At 35.8% G+C, this 17,828-nt stretch overlaps 1 protein-coding gene across 2 annotated transcripts; it reads left to right on the top strand.

The window, feature by feature from the left end:
• The first annotated feature begins 225 nt into the window (after window positions 1-225).
• KRIT1 (KRIT1, ankyrin repeat containing) lies at window positions 226-15,612 on the top strand. Of its 2 annotated transcripts, XM_010001569.1 has the most exons (16): window positions 226-327; window positions 779-938; window positions 2,304-2,396; window positions 3,294-3,423; window positions 5,387-5,630; window positions 5,916-6,031; window positions 6,490-6,633; window positions 7,656-7,812; window positions 8,056-8,163; window positions 9,745-9,901; window positions 10,147-10,298; window positions 10,974-11,140; window positions 12,171-12,258; window positions 13,964-14,170; window positions 14,465-14,581; window positions 15,310-15,612. In XM_010001569.1, the coding sequence occupies exons 1-16, from the start codon at window positions 226-228 to the stop codon at window positions 15,376-15,378; spliced, it is 2,211 nt and encodes a 736-aa protein (XP_009999871.1). In that variant the 3' UTR covers window positions 15,379-15,612. The 2 variants fall into 2 exon arrangements, with proteins under 2 accessions (XP_009999871.1, XP_009999872.1); XM_010001570.1 differs by lacking the exon at window positions 6,490-6,633.
• The last annotated feature ends 2,216 nt before the right edge of the window (window positions 15,613-17,828 follow it).

Here is a 17,828-nt window from a genome sequence, read left to right as displayed (position 1 = left end):
CTATGTGATGTAGGATTTTCCCTTTTCGTGAAAAGGAAGCAGAATTACATCAGCCATTGATGTTCCTCCAGCTAAAGGACAATAAATGAATAACGCAGAGAAGCAGTGGATATAATTAGTGCATCCTGAAGTTTAGCATGCTGCTGAATTTTTTTTTCTTCTTTTCCAATTGAACCTTTACTTCCTGTTTATTCATTATTTCCAGTGATAAAATAAGAAGGAGAGATGGGAAACCCAGAAAACATTGGAGATGCGTATGTTGCTGTGATTCGTCCAAAAAATACTGCTAGCCTGAATTCCCGGGAATATCGAGCTAAATCCTATGAAGTAAAACTATTTACATTTTTATTTATTAAAAATTTAAAAAATATAAGTTATAGTAAATATATTATGTAGCAATAAAGAAAATATGACAATAATATTGCCTAAATTATGTCATATGTGGGTACATACAGTTCTAAATGTCCATCTGCTGTGCATTGCTCCATACACGTGGTATTTGAAGACTTGTAGAGTTTTGCAATACTTGTGTGTTTCTGTGTGGTTCATGTCACAGGGCCTTTTGTTCTGTGAGTTGCCCCGTACAAGGGTGCAGCCTTTGCCTCTTCTCTTTAACTTTACTGTTATGGAGGGCATTCTGACCTCCTCCACATTGAGTACTTTGTTAATTTGGTGACTGCTTTTACAGTGGTACGATAGATAACTTATTTTTTTAAAAAAAGGTGTTCTGTACTTGTTTGAGTTGTGCTTAAACTCCTTTGCTTTCATTGTTTGAAAGATTTTGTTGCTTGAAGTTCCCATTGAAGGCCAAAAGAAAAAAAGAAGGAAAGTTTTGCTGGAAACTAAACTGCAAGGAGGCACTGAGATCACCCAGGGCATCTTGGATTATGTATTAGAAGCCACCAAACCAATTTCACCAGCCAATCAGGGTATTAAAGGTAAAAACATTTTAATCTGATTTATGGTTGGTATAAAAATATTTTTTTTAATTAAATGGGCATGGAAAGATTGTGCAAAAGCATTAAATTAGTTTAAAAAAAGAAGGTATGTTTTGAGATTCACCAAAAAAACTCCAAGCCAGCTATACAGCTAAATGCTTTGATTTACCTTTTTTTTCCCTTTACCCTCCAACTCTATAAAATGCTTACTAAACATTTTTCATTAAGTCAAACTTTGCCTGTCTGTGCTCCTGCTTCACCTCAAACTGAGATGTATAGCTAAACTTCTGCTAAACCAGATTGAAGTGGCTTTTTTATGTTTAATTTCAGCTTTAACTAGTGAATCCATTTTAACTAGTGAATTGATCGCTTCATAAGTCTGTTCTCAAGCCAGCATTGTTCAGTAGGCAGCATCTACATGCAAATATCTCTGGCATAACTGTATCACTTACAGATATAATTTAAGTAGTACATTTTTGGGTTTTGTTGCATAACTGGTCTAGCAAACAACCTCACAGCTTGTGCTGACAAAAATTGCTGGATATTTAATTTCCAGATTTATTAAAGCACTTTTTTCTGCTTTGTATTTTGTCTCTGCTTTGTGAGTGAGGTTATACTGAAGTTATACTGGGAAGATTGTCAGTGCAGAGAAGGCAATGCAGTGCTAACAATTTAGGAAAGAAATAGCTGGTTGCATAGGAGAATTTTTCTAGGTGGCAGTAACTGGAGTTAGATGAACTTAACAAAGCTTGCTGAGCAGTAAGCAGCATTAGCGCACATTGAGGAATTTCTAATAAAAATAAAAACTGTATTTATTACACAGTTCAGAGTTTTAAATAGACTCAGACAGAAGGCCTAAGCATTAATATGCACAGCTTCGTGTGGCCACTACTAAAATATGCAGCTGAGATCAGAAAAACAAACAAAATATTAAATTCTCTTAGGTTGGAAGGGAGGATAACATGGAAAATACTGCCATACCACTACAGGAATAAAGTGTTCACCCTAACACAGGATATAGCATTCAGCTGTGCTTTCCCACTTCACAAGGAATCTTGTTCACCTTAAGATAGGTGGTCTGGGGGGTGAATGCTATGAAAAATCAGGGGTATTAAAATGTTGCCATGAGTCATGTCACTTTTCATGTTAATGGATATATACATATTTCTTTCCTTCATTTTTTCATGTGTATTTGTATTTTCTTAGCTGTCTTTATGTGACAGCTAGTAATAATGTTTTTCTTCCTGGAAATTAGGAAAGTTGAGTCTGGTAAGCTTTCAGATAGCCAATTCTAGATTGTTTTGTTTTGTTTTGTTTGTTTTGTTGGTTAATTATTTATTTTGGGTTTTTTTAATGCTGTGCTAGGTAAGCGTGTAGTGTTAATGAAGAAGTTTCCTCTTGATGGAGAGAAGGCAGGCCAGGAGGCATCACTTTACATTGTTCCAACTGTTGTGAAAGGTAACGTTGAGCATTATTTCTGAAGTTGCACCCATATTAGCAGAATTCCAGTTGAGGGTTTATTAAGAATTTTTATAAATATGCCATATGGTTTTATTTCTGTATTAGAAAAGTTGAATTCAGATGGGAACCTTTCTCTGAATACTTTTAAAACTTTAACAAGTTGCTTAAAATTAAGGAAAAGACTAGGTTTTAATGTATTAACTTTGTTTCTGTAACACATTTTGTTTGTTTCTGTAACACATTCCTGTTTTTAAGCGCTATTTGTTAACTTGCTTATATTTGAAAACATGCATTAATTTGTATAGAATTTACTGAACACAAGTGTAAATAAGATGTATTCAGTTCAGTGTTGTTTACTCAGAGAAGAATGGTCACTGAAGTCTGTAAATGGTTTTGTTTGAATAAGGGGGAATACAATTTTTAAAAGGCAAAGTAAATTGATTGTCAGGAAAGTTATTTTTCAAAAAAACCTGAAGTAAATGTCTGTGCTTTTGGAGAAGCTCCTTCATTTTTGTCATAATGATAGGCCTTAAGGATAAAACTTAGCAAATAAAAACAATTGAGGAGTTACCAACAGCAATAAACACCTCTTCTAGTCTGTTCTTTTTCTGGCAATGATATACATTTAATATCAATTCCTAAGATGAAGCTGATCTCTCTGATGGAGTAGTAACTGAACACTTTAAGGTTTTTAAGGCTACCCTGTTGAGCTGTGAATTTTTACCTAAGGATTGTATGGAATTTCTATCAATTAGCATTTGGGAAAAAATAAGTTAATCTTGTCTAAAGTTAAGAATATGCTCTCAGTTAGTTGGGAACGTGTAACTAACAGAAGATGGAGAAGGGAAAATATTCTTCTCACTGATGTGTCTTCAGAGGATGTTTCCTTTTTAGATAATACCAAATATGCATACAGTCCTGGGTGCCCCGTGTTCTACTGTTTACAAGACATCATGAGGGTCTGCAGTGAATCCAGCACCCACTTTGCTACGCTTACTGCAAGAATGTTAATTGCCTTGGATAAGTAAGAAAAGCCATCAGTAAAAATATGTTAAAAATAAGTTAAACAAGAAAATTTGCAGATCTGTAGTTTTTGTAGCATTCTTGTGATTAAGATGGAAATAGTTGTGATACCATTTTCCTTCCTTCCTGTTTATCAGAAACTGAAACCTTGACAACATATTTCTAAATTATTTTTCTTTAATCTTGCAGACTGAGGAATGGTGTGTTTACATAAATCCATCTGGCTTTTTGAAAGTTCTTGCTCACAGTGAAGATTCTGTAAAATCATGTAAAATATTAATAATTTATCTTCCATAATTGACATAATTGCCATCTGTAGGAGTATTTGCCTGAGTGTAGTAATAATGTTCTGTTAAATGTATACCACTATGAGTTGCATTTCAGTTAAACTCCTGTTTCCAAAGGAAGCATGTATTTCCCAGCCATAAAAAATTATGTGTGGTAGGAAATTAACTTTAAGAAAGGTGATTAGTTGTTTAGCCAGATTTATAGTAGCTTGAACATGGAGAATGTGAGCAGTTTATTGGTCTTTTTATGTATCGTTAACAAAGAAATACCAGACGTACTTAATGTATGAACTTAATTGCATTGATAAAGTTAGGTGAAACTCTAGGCTCTAAGTTGCAAGTTACAGGCTATTACTTAAAAAAGTTCTGTGTGTAGGGATTTTACAGTTTATTAGTAGAGTCATAATATTTCCAAGTATACTATTGTGCTAGTTATATTCATTTGCTCCTTAATGAGTGCCTTCAGACTCTAAGCTCTGCTTAAGATGTTTTACCAGCTTTACAGTTGTTAGAGAAACTACCTTGGAAGTATGGTAGAAAGTAGTTTATATTGACTATTTTTTATGTATATAATCTGAAACAACACTTTTCAAAGGTTCAAACTGCCATAACTAATTTATCTGCCAGCCATTTAGAGAAAATACCTGAAAATACCTCAGAGAGGCAAGAGGGTGTTTATAGTCCAATGATCACAGTTTTATAGTACTCCTTTCCTTCAGGATTATGAGTAAGGGAAGAGAACACAGCTTTTACAGAACATGATAGCTTGGATCGGGACAAATCCAGGCCTAAGCCTGTGCATGGAGCTGCAGGCTATGTTCTGCGACCCTTTCATGTGGTTCTGGGGCAGACAAGATCCAAGTGGTCTGTCAGTGGATCTATCTTTCCAAAGCACGTACTTACATGTTTTTCTGTATTCCCAGGCTAAATCACTGAGTGGAATTTACTGTGTTGCAGCAAAGTACATGTTTGTCACAAGCTTGAGAGAAAGTATGTGCAAAAACCTACATACAAACTGGGCTTTAAATTCTTAAGTTAAAATGTGTCCCAGAATAAAATATTTCAGCAATTTAGTGAAAATATATTAATCCCAAAGCCCTGAGCCCTGTGTTACATTGCATATGTGGCCAGAAAAAATGCAGTAGGTGTGCAATGCTGGCTTTCCCCAAGAACTCAGAGTAAAAGGGCTCTCAAGGCCTCCTCTACCATCAGTAGGAGTGCACTTAAAAATTAATAACCTTCAGCACAGCTTTGTGAAAAAGTAGGAGGTAGACTACATGAAAGAGGCTTGGCAGTTTGGAAACTACCAAAGAACCTTCTGATTTTTTGCTTTTTCCCACTTCTCACTAATGAACCATAATGACTTAGAAGGCTTAAGTCAGCACAGATACTGAAATTGCAGCTTACGCTTAAACAAACTGCTTAAAGTTTCAGAACTTGTATATTCAGAGGACTAATACTCATAAACTGAAAGGAAACAAAATGCTTACATGTTGGTGTGGTTAAGTATTTTGGCTATAACCAATGCTATTCTTACCTTAGTTTGTAATTTCCTTTTGTTTGAGAGCTTGCATCTGCAGGAAATGCTTTTGAGCAAATACATTTACTTAATTATATTTGGTTTAAAAAAATCTTTTTCTACCTGACAGTGACTTACTTGAGCTTTCTTTCCTGCAGGTGGTTGGATGAACGGCACACACAGTCTCACTCCATCCCAGCTTTATTCAGACCGTCTCCTCTTGAGAGAATTAAAACAAATGTAATTAACCCTGCCTATGCTATAGAACCTGGTCAAACAGAGAGCTCATTGCACATGGGTTATACTGCCTTGGAAATAAAGAGTAAAATGCTGGCATTGGAGAAAGCAGATATGTGTATCTATAATCCTTTGTTTGGCTCTGACCTTCAGTACACCAATAGGGTAAGAACTATATTTTCATTGATATTTGTGAAACATACATACATTTAAAAATTATTTATTTGATATGAGTGTGTGCTTTATGTTTAATATCAACAGATTTCTTTATTGCACACTTAATTCTAAATAGTTCCCCAAATCTTCACATTTGAACATCATTCTCTTTAATTACAAAATGTTTCTATCATAACTTTTGGTTTCAAGAGACTACTCAGCCTGGATGGGGGATTGTTTAGCGAAATCTCAGTAAGAATTTTTTTCAGTGGTGATTAAATTCTGTCTTCACAGGTTGACAAAGTGGTAATAAATCCATACTTCGGCCTTGGAGCCCCAGACTATTCAAAGATTCAAATTCCTAAAAGAGAAAAGTGGCAACGTAGCATGAGCAGTGTCACAGAGGACAAGTATTATGTTACATTCCTTTTTCATTAACAGATACTTTTGTTATATTACAGTAGTATGTGGTAGGCTTGGTCAGATTGAGATTCCTTTTACTGTAGAGCTTTATTGTATAAATACATATTTAAAAAAAAAAACCAGTTTGAAGTCTCTAAGTACTGAAACACAACAATTAAAGGACAGATCAAGGAAGGTTTAAATTATAAACTTTAGAGGTGTTTATATGAATATATAAGCATGCAATGAATGATATACATAATGAATACAGCTGCAGCTTGACTACTGCATGATGAGAATACTAGTTGTATGAATACTGACATGTTTGTGCTGCATGAGCTTAATTTTTGCTCTTCACGTGAATCTATAGTTAGTGCCACATTAGTCATTTTTTTAAAAGTCACTGTTCTCAACTATTGAGATACTCCTGAAATGTGTTTTCCTCCTGTTTCCTCTTAATTCATAGGGAACACCAGTGGGTAGATGATTTCCCTCTTCATCGCAGTGCTTGCGAAGGCGACTCTGATTTACTAAGCCACCTTCTGGATAAAAAGTTTTCTGTTAATCAGCTAGATAGTGACCACTGGGCACCTATCCACTATGCATGCTGGTGAGTCATATTAATATAGTTTTGCCAGTCAAATGCTTTCTTGCCATCATTATGCTTTAGTGCTAATAGTTTATGTAATCTCTCATACAGACTCAAAAGTGAGAAATAAAAAGTCTACACTTTTTACACTTTCACTCTTCATATATGTTAGTGTTACCTCAAAACCTAAAGCAATATTTCTCTTCAAATGGTTAATTTCAATCAGAATGGTTTCAGAGGAGACCAAGTGTGGAGGGTGTATCATGTATCGTCTCTTATATCTATCCTGAAGCATCTGTTCTAATTCCTTTTGGAAACACTGGGTCTATTTTAGCGTGATAACTTTTACAGTCTTTGTTAGTTAAAGGCTGTGAGCAGTTCTACAGCACACGTAGCTGAGCTGAGCACATGTTGGTGATGGTAAAGCTTTAAGTAGGAAGGTGGACTAGGTGATCTACAGAGGTCCACTTGTCTGACTGCAACGGTACAGTATCTTAAGTGCTTGAGAGCTTTCATCTGTTCTAAAAATGCACTGTCTGATACAAATAACATGAAAATCAAACCTGGCTTTAAAAAAACCACACAAATAGATTTGATTTTTAGTGTTTGTCAGGAAGTTTGCATAAATGGTGCACAAGAATTATCAGTTGTCAGTGTGAGGCTTAAGAATCCGCAGGATCCATCTGCATGACAATCAGGAGCTTTACTCTGATTCTCACACAGATTGTTTGGTTTTGTTTGTTTTTTTTCTGACAAGGCTGAACTCTTTTTTTGCTATGATTGATTTGCTACAACTACCCAAATTTGGCTTGTTTAAAGCAAGGTTCAGTTTGTCTATAATGAATCCAATAAGAGGTCACTAGACCGCTGGTTACCAAAGTAGTGCAGAACTAATTTCTACAAACTTATTAATATTCCATTGTCCTCAGTGTAATTTCAAAGCTAAACATTTTTGAGCATGGAAATACACTTTTCCATATTTAGGACTGAAAAAAATGTCATTTCCATTTGCTGTGACTGTTCTGCTTTAAATTTGTCTGCAGGTATGGAAAAGTTGAAGCCACTCGAATGCTGTTGGAGAAAGGGAAATGCAATCCAAATCTTTTGAATGGCCAACTTAGTTCTCCTCTTCATTTTGCTGCTGGAGGTGGGCATGCTGAAATAGTACAAATTCTACTAAATCATCCAGAAATTGACAGAGTAAGTTCTGTTTGTGTATAGAAATAGCAGTTTTAGCAACATTTTCTAGCTTGTGCCTGTGAAATATTTTGTCTGGGTCACATTGTGTAAACACATTTTTTCATTACCTCTGCTTTTCCATTGTATATGAATTAAATGTTTGAACCCTAGGATCAAGGATTTTAGTGGTGTCAAATAATGTGTAAATGTTTACCTATTTCCAGTGAAAACAATGTATGATCAGTGTTTTCTGTTTGTTTGTAGCACATCACTGACCAACAAGGAAGATCTCCACTAAATGTCTGTGAGGAGAACAAACAAAATGAGTGGGAAGAAACTGCAAAGCTCCTGAAGGAAGCCATAAATAAACCTGTATGAGTTCATTTTCTGAATAGTTTAAAATATATATTTAATTTACATACAAAACTTGTAGAAGAACTAGGCTCACTTAAAGCTGTTACTGAAAATGTGCAGTATACTGAAATTATTAGTGTAAATATTGACAAACTGACATTTTGTCTCTCTAAATGCTTTTGTGTATATTTCTTGCTCAAGAAATATATGGAAGATTTTAAATGTAATGTTTTATTTCTTTGTAAGAACATCACATCAGCTACTGATTTTATGCCTAATTTTCATCATACAACCATCATCTTTCTTCATGCATTGTCATTTAGGCTTCTACAAAATAGGCTTTACATCAGTTAGTCAGTGTAGGCTTCCTTGGCAGATGGTGGAGATCTAACCAGGATACTAAACAAAATTTACAATACACTTTGTCGCATCCTGAAGTAGATTTGAAATTAGCCCAATGATACAAAACCGTTTTTTTCTTTTCTTGACTTAAGGTGTAACTTCTCTCTCTGTAGGTAAGTGGCAGTAAACCTGTCAAGTTTTCAAATGTTTTAAATTATCTACATTTCACTTCATATGAGTGAATAATTAATGAATGGATTGACCTCCTTTATTTTAGGGTTCTTATTACTCAGGTGATCAAATGGTAGATGAGTGTCTAATGACTTTTAAAGACTAATGCTCACATTTTAAGTAGATTTCAAAGTACTGCTATTGAATTAATACATTAAAATTAAAAGGTAGAAATTACTGCAATAGGAGTCACAGTGACTACTGCAGCAAAAAATACGTCTTCCATTCAAGCCTCATCTTCAGTCAGTTTTCATTTTCCAAGGCCTTCATCTTTATTTCCAGAAATTTTTAGGAATTCAGTTATTGATGATGAAGCAGATTTGAAGATGGGAAGTAACAAATTCCCATAACTTTTTTTATTCAAGCAGCTGAAACATTTAACCCGTTAGAGAGATGAAAATGAGAAGTTTTGCTGATTTCTGACTTGTGGTTATATGCTTTAAGTACCTAATGTATATCTAAGTCAGTCTTTCAGGAGGCATACTATGGGCCCTCATAAAGTTCAGTGAAAGCTACGGGAATTCGGGAGGGGGAAACTATTTGCTAGTAGTAATATTATACAAGTCCTAAATTATATTCTTGAGACTGGCATTTTATTTTACTGGAGTCTGTGTAAAGGGTGGTGCTGCCTTCTGAAAAATAGATCTTTTTAATGTGCACTATTGAGGGCAATAATTCATTACCTGCCAGTAACAGTGAAGTGAACATTTCAGGGTATGCATAGGCAGCTGAGCCCAGATTTCTCAGGGAACTTTTAAATGGCTACTTGACTTAGAGTTCAACAGAAGTGAAGTCCTCAAAATATCAGTAAGCTCTTTCTTGGAGTTATTGTAGTAAAAAGCATAGTAAAAGAACTTGCATAGGACATTAATTAAGCAGTTTTGATAAATAGTAACTATGCAGGAGTTCTTTTTCTGAACAGTATGGATGTTGCTGAATTATGATAAAATTGCTGTCCTCTGTGGAAGCACCAACAACAAGGGGTTTAACAACTTTTTTGTTTAATATGTTTAAATTTGTATGTAGTATGAAAAGGCACGCATTTATCGTATGGATGGGTCGTATCGCTCCGTGGAGCTGAAACATGGAAACAATACCACTGTCCAGCAGATAATGGAGGGGATGCGTTTGTCTCAAGAAACTCAGCAGTACTTCACTATCTGGATATGTTCTGAGAACCTCAGTAAGTAACAAGGAAGATCGTTCATCACTAGTGCAGTTATTGAATTGCTGCTGAGAGTTTTGTCAATAAATCTGTATTTTCAAAACCTTTTGTATATAGCAATTTAGAAAACATAGGGGAAAACATTTGTTAATGAGTCCTCAGTTTCAGATACTCTGGTTTTGATGCAGCATTTAATCATATATATATGTGTCTGTGTGTGTTGGGTTGTTCTGTTAATTTCTAAACAAAACCTTTTATTTCAGGCCTCCAACTGAAGCCATATCACAAGCCTTTGCAGCATATTCGAGATTGGCCTGAAATATTCACTGAACTGACAAACTTGGATCCTCAAAGAGAAACTTCACAGCTTTTTCTGAGAAGAGATGTGAGACTTCCACTGGAAATAGAAAAAAAGGTCTGCACTTGGAAGTGATACCATGAAATCATGGTCAGAGTCAGAACACTTTCACCTTCAACACTTCATGTGTTTAATGACTGTAGTATTTTCCAAACTTCTTTAAATGGGACCACTCCTCTCCTTTTCTGTAATAGTTCGAGTATTCCAGTTCTCTTCTCTTGCCCTTCCTCCCTCTTGCCTTCCCACCCTTTCTTTCTTCTCTCTCTGTTTCTCACCTTTCCGAGGTTTGGTTTATTCATAAGTCTTATGTACCTCAGTCGCTGTCTGTCATACATCTAAAAAAACACATGCCCAATTTTATTTCTCTTTCTTGTGCTGTGATTTTTCAGAGATTTAATTGGTCAGTCTCAATGGGATTATTCAAATTTAGCATTCATGGATTCAATGGATTTATGGGGGGGGTTGGGAAACACATCAATATTTCTGTGAACCTTTTGACTGGGCATGGTATGCTAGTCACCCTTCATTGTTGAGTGTATTAGATCAGGGAAGTGTTGCATTAAGGCAATGAAAGTATGTTACTTTTTCTATTACCAAGCATTACAAAAATGTACACTTCAGGCAGGATCATTCCTTTGTCTTCTGTCTCTGAATCAGTGAGAAATTGTATTTATAGTTTCTAAGCTCATTTTCTTTTACAAATAAATAATATTGTTTAAATCTTTTTAACAGATTGAGGATCCATTGGCTATTCTTATCCTTTTTGATGAAGCCAGGTATAATTTACTGAAAGGCTTCTATACATCACCTGATGCCAAACTCATCACACTGGCAAGTCTCCTTTTACAAATAGTCTATGGAAATTATGAGAGCAAAAAACATAAACAGGGATTTCTAAAGTAAGTATGTATGTTTAGAACTTAAAATGATGGGTTCAGATTATGTATTTTTAGATAGCAGTTACTATGAACTCTCAAAGTTTAGGTATGATATATTTATTATTTTTCTCCATCACCGAGTTCTAACTCAGAGTAATCACATAACCCTCATAGCATTAATACAGGCTGGACATGGGATCTGAAGTCCCAGGCAGAGGATGGAGGTTATGTATTCTGTAAGTCTATACTGAGATACAGTAATACCAGAATGAGTAACACTATTCATGTGAATGAAGAGTTTTGACAGTACTGAGACTGTACAATGCTGAAGAAATCTCATACTATGTCCAGTTAGGCCAACTTCTCAGATTGGCTTTCCTCCCTCTTTGAAGGGGACAGACTATGCAGAGTTATTTGTGTTCTCTCATTTGTATATGAACATACAAATCACATAGGTTGTTTGGTTTTGTTTGTTTGTTGGGTTTTTTTCAGACAAGGCTGAACTCTTTTTGCTATGATTGATTTGCTACAACTACCCAAATTTGGCTTGTTTAAAGCAAGGTTCAGTTTGTCTATAATGAATCCAATAAGAGGTCACTAGACCACTGGTTACCAAAGTAGTGCAGAACTAATTTCTACAAACTTATTAATGTTCCATTGTCCTCAGTGTAATTTCAAAGCTAAACATTTTTGAGCATGGAAATACACTTTTCCATATTTAGGACTGGAATTCACCTAATTGGTCTGTAATCAAGTTAAGTCATATGTTCCTCTGCTGGCATTTCGTCTCCCTGCCATGTCCATAATGCATGACACAAAGTGTGTAGCACAAAGCTGGATCTCCATTAACTTCACATTACATTACATTAACATTACACTGTATCTTAGGAAGCCTTAGCTAACCTTTTAGGAAAGCTTCTCACCACAGGAAGCAAGATAGACTAGGGGATGACTGTCCAGCTCAGCATGTGATCAGAAAATACAGACTGGTGGACATTGTTCTTTAATTTGTTTAGTGAAGAACTTTTTTTCTCCTTTGTTTATCTCTTAGTGAAGAAAATCTTAAATCTATAGTACCAATAACGAAACTAAAAAGTAAAGCTCCTCATTGGACAAACAGGATACTTCATGAATACAAGGTGAGATAATCAAATAGTAGAAAACCCTGCCTTAAACATTTTTGACTGGTTGTCAGCTAATGTACAAAAATACTGGTGTATAAAACTACAAATGCAGCTTCTGTTTGTGTGTGTGTAGGTTCTGAATTTTTGGGATGGGTTGTTGGAATGCTGTTTTTCTTGTACAGTTACAAGAAGTTACAACTGATCTGGTTGTTAGAAGAAAATAATTGTCATCTGTTCATTTATTTTCAGTGTTAACTGTGTGTTGAGGGTACTGCCAATTCAGGCATACATGTAGAAGAATCTACTCTGACTTTCATTTTTACATCTGTAGTGGTAGATCCACAAAGTTATTGTTGCCAGCGCAGCTTGTATGTTAGGGATCTATTAGCGCTGCTGAAGCGTGTGTGCGCACACACACAAACTCCTTTAACTAGAGCAGCTAACTGAGAAAAAAAAATTAAATGTGGACAGTTTCTTCTGTAAAAGACAGATACCTTAACTGAGGGCTATGGGTTTCAAATGGGGGCAGAGATACCTGAAGATTAAACTTGTGAGCTTCATAAAAATGGTGGGAAATGGGAGCTGTGTCAGAGGACGAATTGTACCAGCTGAAGTGCATCACTACAGGAAACTGCAGAGGCACCCAGGGAATGTTTTCAGGCCTTGCTGTCTTTTGAGATGAGGTTACTCAATCATAAACTTCCCCTTGATGCCTAGACCTGTTTTGTCAGAAGCCAGCAGATCATGTATTTCCTAATGCAGATGAAGGAGGGGATGATGAGGGTCTTTTTAAGACAGTGGTATAGCACAGTAGTCGCAGTCTTTCATGTATCAAATGACAAGTAAGAATGAGCATAGCTTTCTTGACTTTTGCCCTTAGGCCATTATTTTGGGGTGTGGGGTATGGGAGAAGAGGAATGAACTTGCAATGTTTTGTTCCAAAGATATTAATATATTTTACATTTTTAAAATGGCTGTGTAGAATTCGGGAAAGATGTAATTCAGGGTGTGGATCCAAAGAGGTTGGTCGTATCCACCATACCCACAGTCATGGCCTCTAACTGTGGAAGAGTTGTGTTCTCTCTCGTGCCTGTGCCTTCTCATCTCATGTGTGGCCTAGCCAAGTTTTTTGTTAGGGTACTTTTCATCAGTCTGTGTTGAAGCAGGAGCACTCTAGCAGTCCTTTGTTGGGACTGTTTCACTGTACTGAACAGGAAGGAACAGAAGTCTGTCTTATTCTATACGAAGGTTCCACTAAAGAAAAGAAATCTACACCTCTGTTTTGTTTGGAAAATAAAAAAAAACGTTTCTTTGGTGGAGGTACTTGATCATCTTACCATGCCGCACTGGATTGGATCCATTAAAAGAGGAAGAATGCTTAGTTTTAAGGATTGTGATGCATTTAGTGTCAGATGGGTGCATAGCTGCTTATCCCTGATGAGTCCTGACATACTTCTGAAAGAGGTTAGGTGTCTGTGCCTCAGATTTATGAGGCTTGTACAGGTGTCTGCCTCCTGCCTCAGTCTCCTGTGACATTTGAGCCTTTCTGTGGCTCTATGGTTTAATTTAGATGTAGGAAGATGGTTGCTGGGAAAGCACTTTGAAAATACTCATTTAGTGGTATTTCAATAATTATCATGCCATAAAAAAATGTCTGTTCTTTAAATAACAACAGCTATTTGGGAAGACTTGTTGATTGCCATTGTTCTTTTATTTTTAGAACCTCAGCACCAGTGAAGGTGTAAGTAAAGAGATGCATCACCTTCAGCGCATGTTCTTGCAGAATTGCTGGGAAATTCCTACTTACGGAGCAGCTTTTTTCACAGGACAGATATTCACCAAAGCAAGTTCAAGTAGCCATAAAGTCATCAAAGTGTATGTAGGAGTAAATGTAAAAGGGCTGCACCTTCTCAACATGGAAACAAAGGTTAGCTTAAGTGAACTGCCAGTAACAACTCCTAAGCTTAATTCTGTTATCTTAAATTCTTTGTGCTGGTAGTAATTTCACTTATGACTGTTTGGTTAAACTTAAATGTGGAGATTTCCAAAATGTTAAGATCTTTGTAAAGGACTACTAATAGAAAGCCTTGGATTTTTCCACTTGACTACTATATAAGCTACAAGTAGACTGTGGAACATACTGTTTTAAGTGAACTAACAAGTTTGGTTTGTGAGTATGGAGTATATTTTCTGAGTGACAGTGTCCTACATTGCATTGTAGGCTTTACTCCTCAGCCTAAAGTATGGTTGCTTTATGTGGCAGTTGGGAGATGGTGATACATGTTTTCAAATCCACAGTCTGGAAAACAAAATGAGCTTTATTGTGCATACCAAACAGGTAAGCTTTATAATTTTTCATCCTTTATGTTCAATTTTTTTTTCCTAAAATAGATATGTGCCTCTTCTTTCTAGAGATTGACCACCTTTGTACAGTGCAAAAGAAGCCCAACCTAAGCCCCCCCCCAAATTATCTTAAACTTTCTTTTTAACATTTCAGAATGTTAGCTTGTTTTCCTAGCATGTGAAGCCTTTAGGTTTCAAAATACATAAAATACAAATGTAATCATTAGGGTAAACTTTTTTTGGGGGGTTGTTTGTTTGTTAAATTCGAACTGTTGCACATGCCAGATCCCTCACACAGCGTTAGAGCCGGTAACCTTGCTTATCAATATTAGCAGAGTTTGAGGTTGGATAAAGCTGTAAAGGCAGTGTTGAAAAGCAACTTCACTGCAATTGCTACCAGCAACTTTTGGTAGTGTTTGTGGATGTCTGACAGAAAATGCTTTTACCCAGTTTGCAGCAATGGCAATACATGTTCAATGTGTTGTGACAAAATTACCTCTTTAAGTTTCTTGCATACTTTGACAGTAGCTGCTTGTGACTCATATATTGAAGTGGTTCGAGGGGAAGGAATTGAAAACTGAGAAAAATCTACATTTTATTCTTTATTTCTAAGATGGTGCAACATCTAACTTATTTTTATCTACTTGAATTTGGCATATACTGAAGTTAATTGTGTAATAGTTCTGAAATGCTGACAGAATTTCATTGTGTACCATTATGCAGGCGGGTCTTGTCGTAAAACTTCTGATGAAATTAAATGGCCAGTTAATGCCAAGTGAAAGAAATGAATGATGGAAATGAACAATAGCTACAAAACATCATCTTGCAGCTAAGCAAGACCCACCTTGTTTCTCATCATAACAGAAGACTTCCATGTACATTAACTTCACACAATAGAAAAGTAAATTTGTACAGTTTTTTAACTTTGTACAGAAGCTATGCATGGTTTATATTTTTTAAAAAAACTATACAACATATCTGTTATTTTTATAAATATTTTTGTGTTTCATATATAAACTATTATAGGGCTTTAGCTTAACCAATAAAGCTAATGAAATGTAAAGGTTTACTGAGTTAGATAAGCATAAACCAAGTAAGGTTTTTGTTCCCAGAGGACTGTGGGACTACTAGTGCCATTACACAAGTCTCAGTTAACCTGTTTACCTCTCATTCTGTGGAAGCTGAAGGTGGTTGTGTATGTTACAGTATTTTGTAGACACATTTTATTTTTAAGACTGTTGATAAGTGTGCTTAAAAGACCGGTTAAACCTTTGAGCAACTACTTTTGATAAGCTCTTGAATTTTATTTGGTTTCTGACAAATGTTACAGCTGGCTTTATTTTTACTCTTAACTTTCTCATACCTTGTAGTCATATTTATCCTAAAATATTGCATGAGGATGGCAAAAGGGAAATACTTTAAATAATTCAGAAGCCATATTAAATGTTTAGCATGTGTGTTTTTAAAAAAAAATGTATTTTTACTTTGGCTGTGCAATACAAAATGTATATATATGGAAGGAGATAAAGATTTAAAAATTAATCTTACTCAGAGGACTTCAGAAAGTTTAATAAATCACACCCTGGATTGCAACACATCTGCAGTAAGTAAAACTCATATAGGAGGTACTAAGTTATTTCTGTTATGCTTATTTTTGTACTCATACTTCAGTTTTTTGGGGCTACAAGTAGTGCAGGATTCAGGAATGAAGATGTATAATGCAAGAAACTCAGATGCAATTTTTAGCATTCTCCCTGCTCTTTGCAGAGTCAAGATTTGGTCTCAACAAGTTTGGTCCCAAGTGTAAGGTGGGACCCTATGCAGGCGGAAACATATCCTTGTACAATATAATAGTATCCATAACACAAATCCTTAAAATTTCTGGTTGTATTTCAGGGTTTTAAGTGCACTTGACTATTTCTTCCATGTAAACTGCATGCTAAAGCAGTGTGCAATATTTTGTAAGGAAAGTTTTTTTTAAAAAATAAAAATTAGCACTTGACTCTTAAGTTTTCAAATAAAATTTAAAATGAATGTTAGGAACTGTGCTGTTGTGTAGTAATTTTACTCATACCTTACTATGAGTAAGTGCAGTTTAAGAAATTAAAGTAGTAAGCAGATTAAAAAAAGTGAACAGGAGACTGTTATATTTTGTAATCTTCTTAGCAAGTTATACTTTTCTACTTAAACTTCACTGGCATAAATAACAGTAAGTCTTAATGGATTGTTGGATTTTATTTAATGTAAATGCAACAGTCAGGCCCTTCATAGTGCATCCTTGCTACCACTTGGCACTGGTATCAGAAATACATTTCTCTACATAGCACTTTGTTAGAAAACGAGAGGGAAAATGTTAAAATGTGTGTCAAGTTGTATACTTAACAATAGTATTAATATGCCTTATTGCTGTATAGTTGTCTCTGCTATATTCTTATTTATTACTACCTAATAAATTGTTTGCAACAAGTGATGATTGCTGTTTTTATTGCTGCAGCCAGCATGAAAGTGCCATCAAGAGTCTTACCAAGCAGGTGTTATTTCCAAAGAGCAGTGTTTAGTAACAGGCTCATTGCAAGGTGTGAAGGAAGAGTATTAGAGACGATTATAGGGAGGGTCCCCTGATGACCACAAATTAAGGTAGTGCACTGTGGAAACCACTCAAGAATCCATCAGGAAAGCTGGGAACTGTTAAGTCATGGCAAAGCAGAAGTCTCCAGCTGTGTGTCAGTGGAGTCATTAAGTAGTAAGAGCCCAGTTACTCAGTCCCAGCAGGCTTCTGGAACCTGGTTCCACAAGGAAGATGAGTACAGACCTTTCATATGAAAGTGGGGAAATGTAAAATTGGAACAGAGAGGAATCAAACACCCTAGATATTAGAAACAATCTTCTTACCTGTGCCAAAAAAACCCAACCAGCAACTGCAAGAATGGCAAATGATGCCTTTGTCAATACTCAGCTTAACTCCTATAGTTTATCTAATAAGCACTGTTTTGTAATAGTAACTGTTAGCTGACGGAGCAAAGGCCTGCAAGTGGGGTACTCCACCCAGGCAAAAGGCTAAAGGCAAAATAGCAACTGGACATTTAAATGGTGGAAAAAGAGTCAAAATTTTATCAAGCAGAATAATTGTCAGACTAGTGTGCTGATAAGAGGGATTGTTTATCTCTTAAGTCCAGGCCTCACTGTGAGCTAGGAGAGGGCCCATCTAGAATGGGGTGCCTTTTGCTGTGGTGAAGTGAACC

This window comes from Chaetura pelagica, unplaced genomic scaffold (genome assembly GCF_000747805.2).
Source record: "Chaetura pelagica isolate M959 unplaced genomic scaffold, ChaPel_1.0 scaffold127, whole genome shotgun sequence".
In the NCBI taxonomy this organism is placed as follows: Eukaryota; Metazoa; Chordata; class Aves; order Apodiformes; family Apodidae; genus Chaetura; species Chaetura pelagica.
Note: the sequence above shows the minus strand (reverse complement) of the source record. Positions and strands in the feature narration are given on the sequence as shown.

Excerpts from the sequence above, each read along its gene's own strand:
- KRIT1 (XM_010001569.1), top strand. The coding sequence starts at position 226 with ATGGGAAACCCAGAAAACATTGGAGATGCGTATGTTGCTGTGATTCGT. Across the intron at positions 939-2,303 it reads AGCCAATCAGGGTATTAAAG|GTAAGCGTGTAGTGTTAATG; the intron begins GTAAAAACATTT and ends ATGCTGTGCTAG. Across the intron at positions 7,813-8,055 it reads ATCATCCAGAAATTGACAGA|CACATCACTGACCAACAAGG; the intron begins GTAAGTTCTGTT and ends GTTTGTTTGTAG.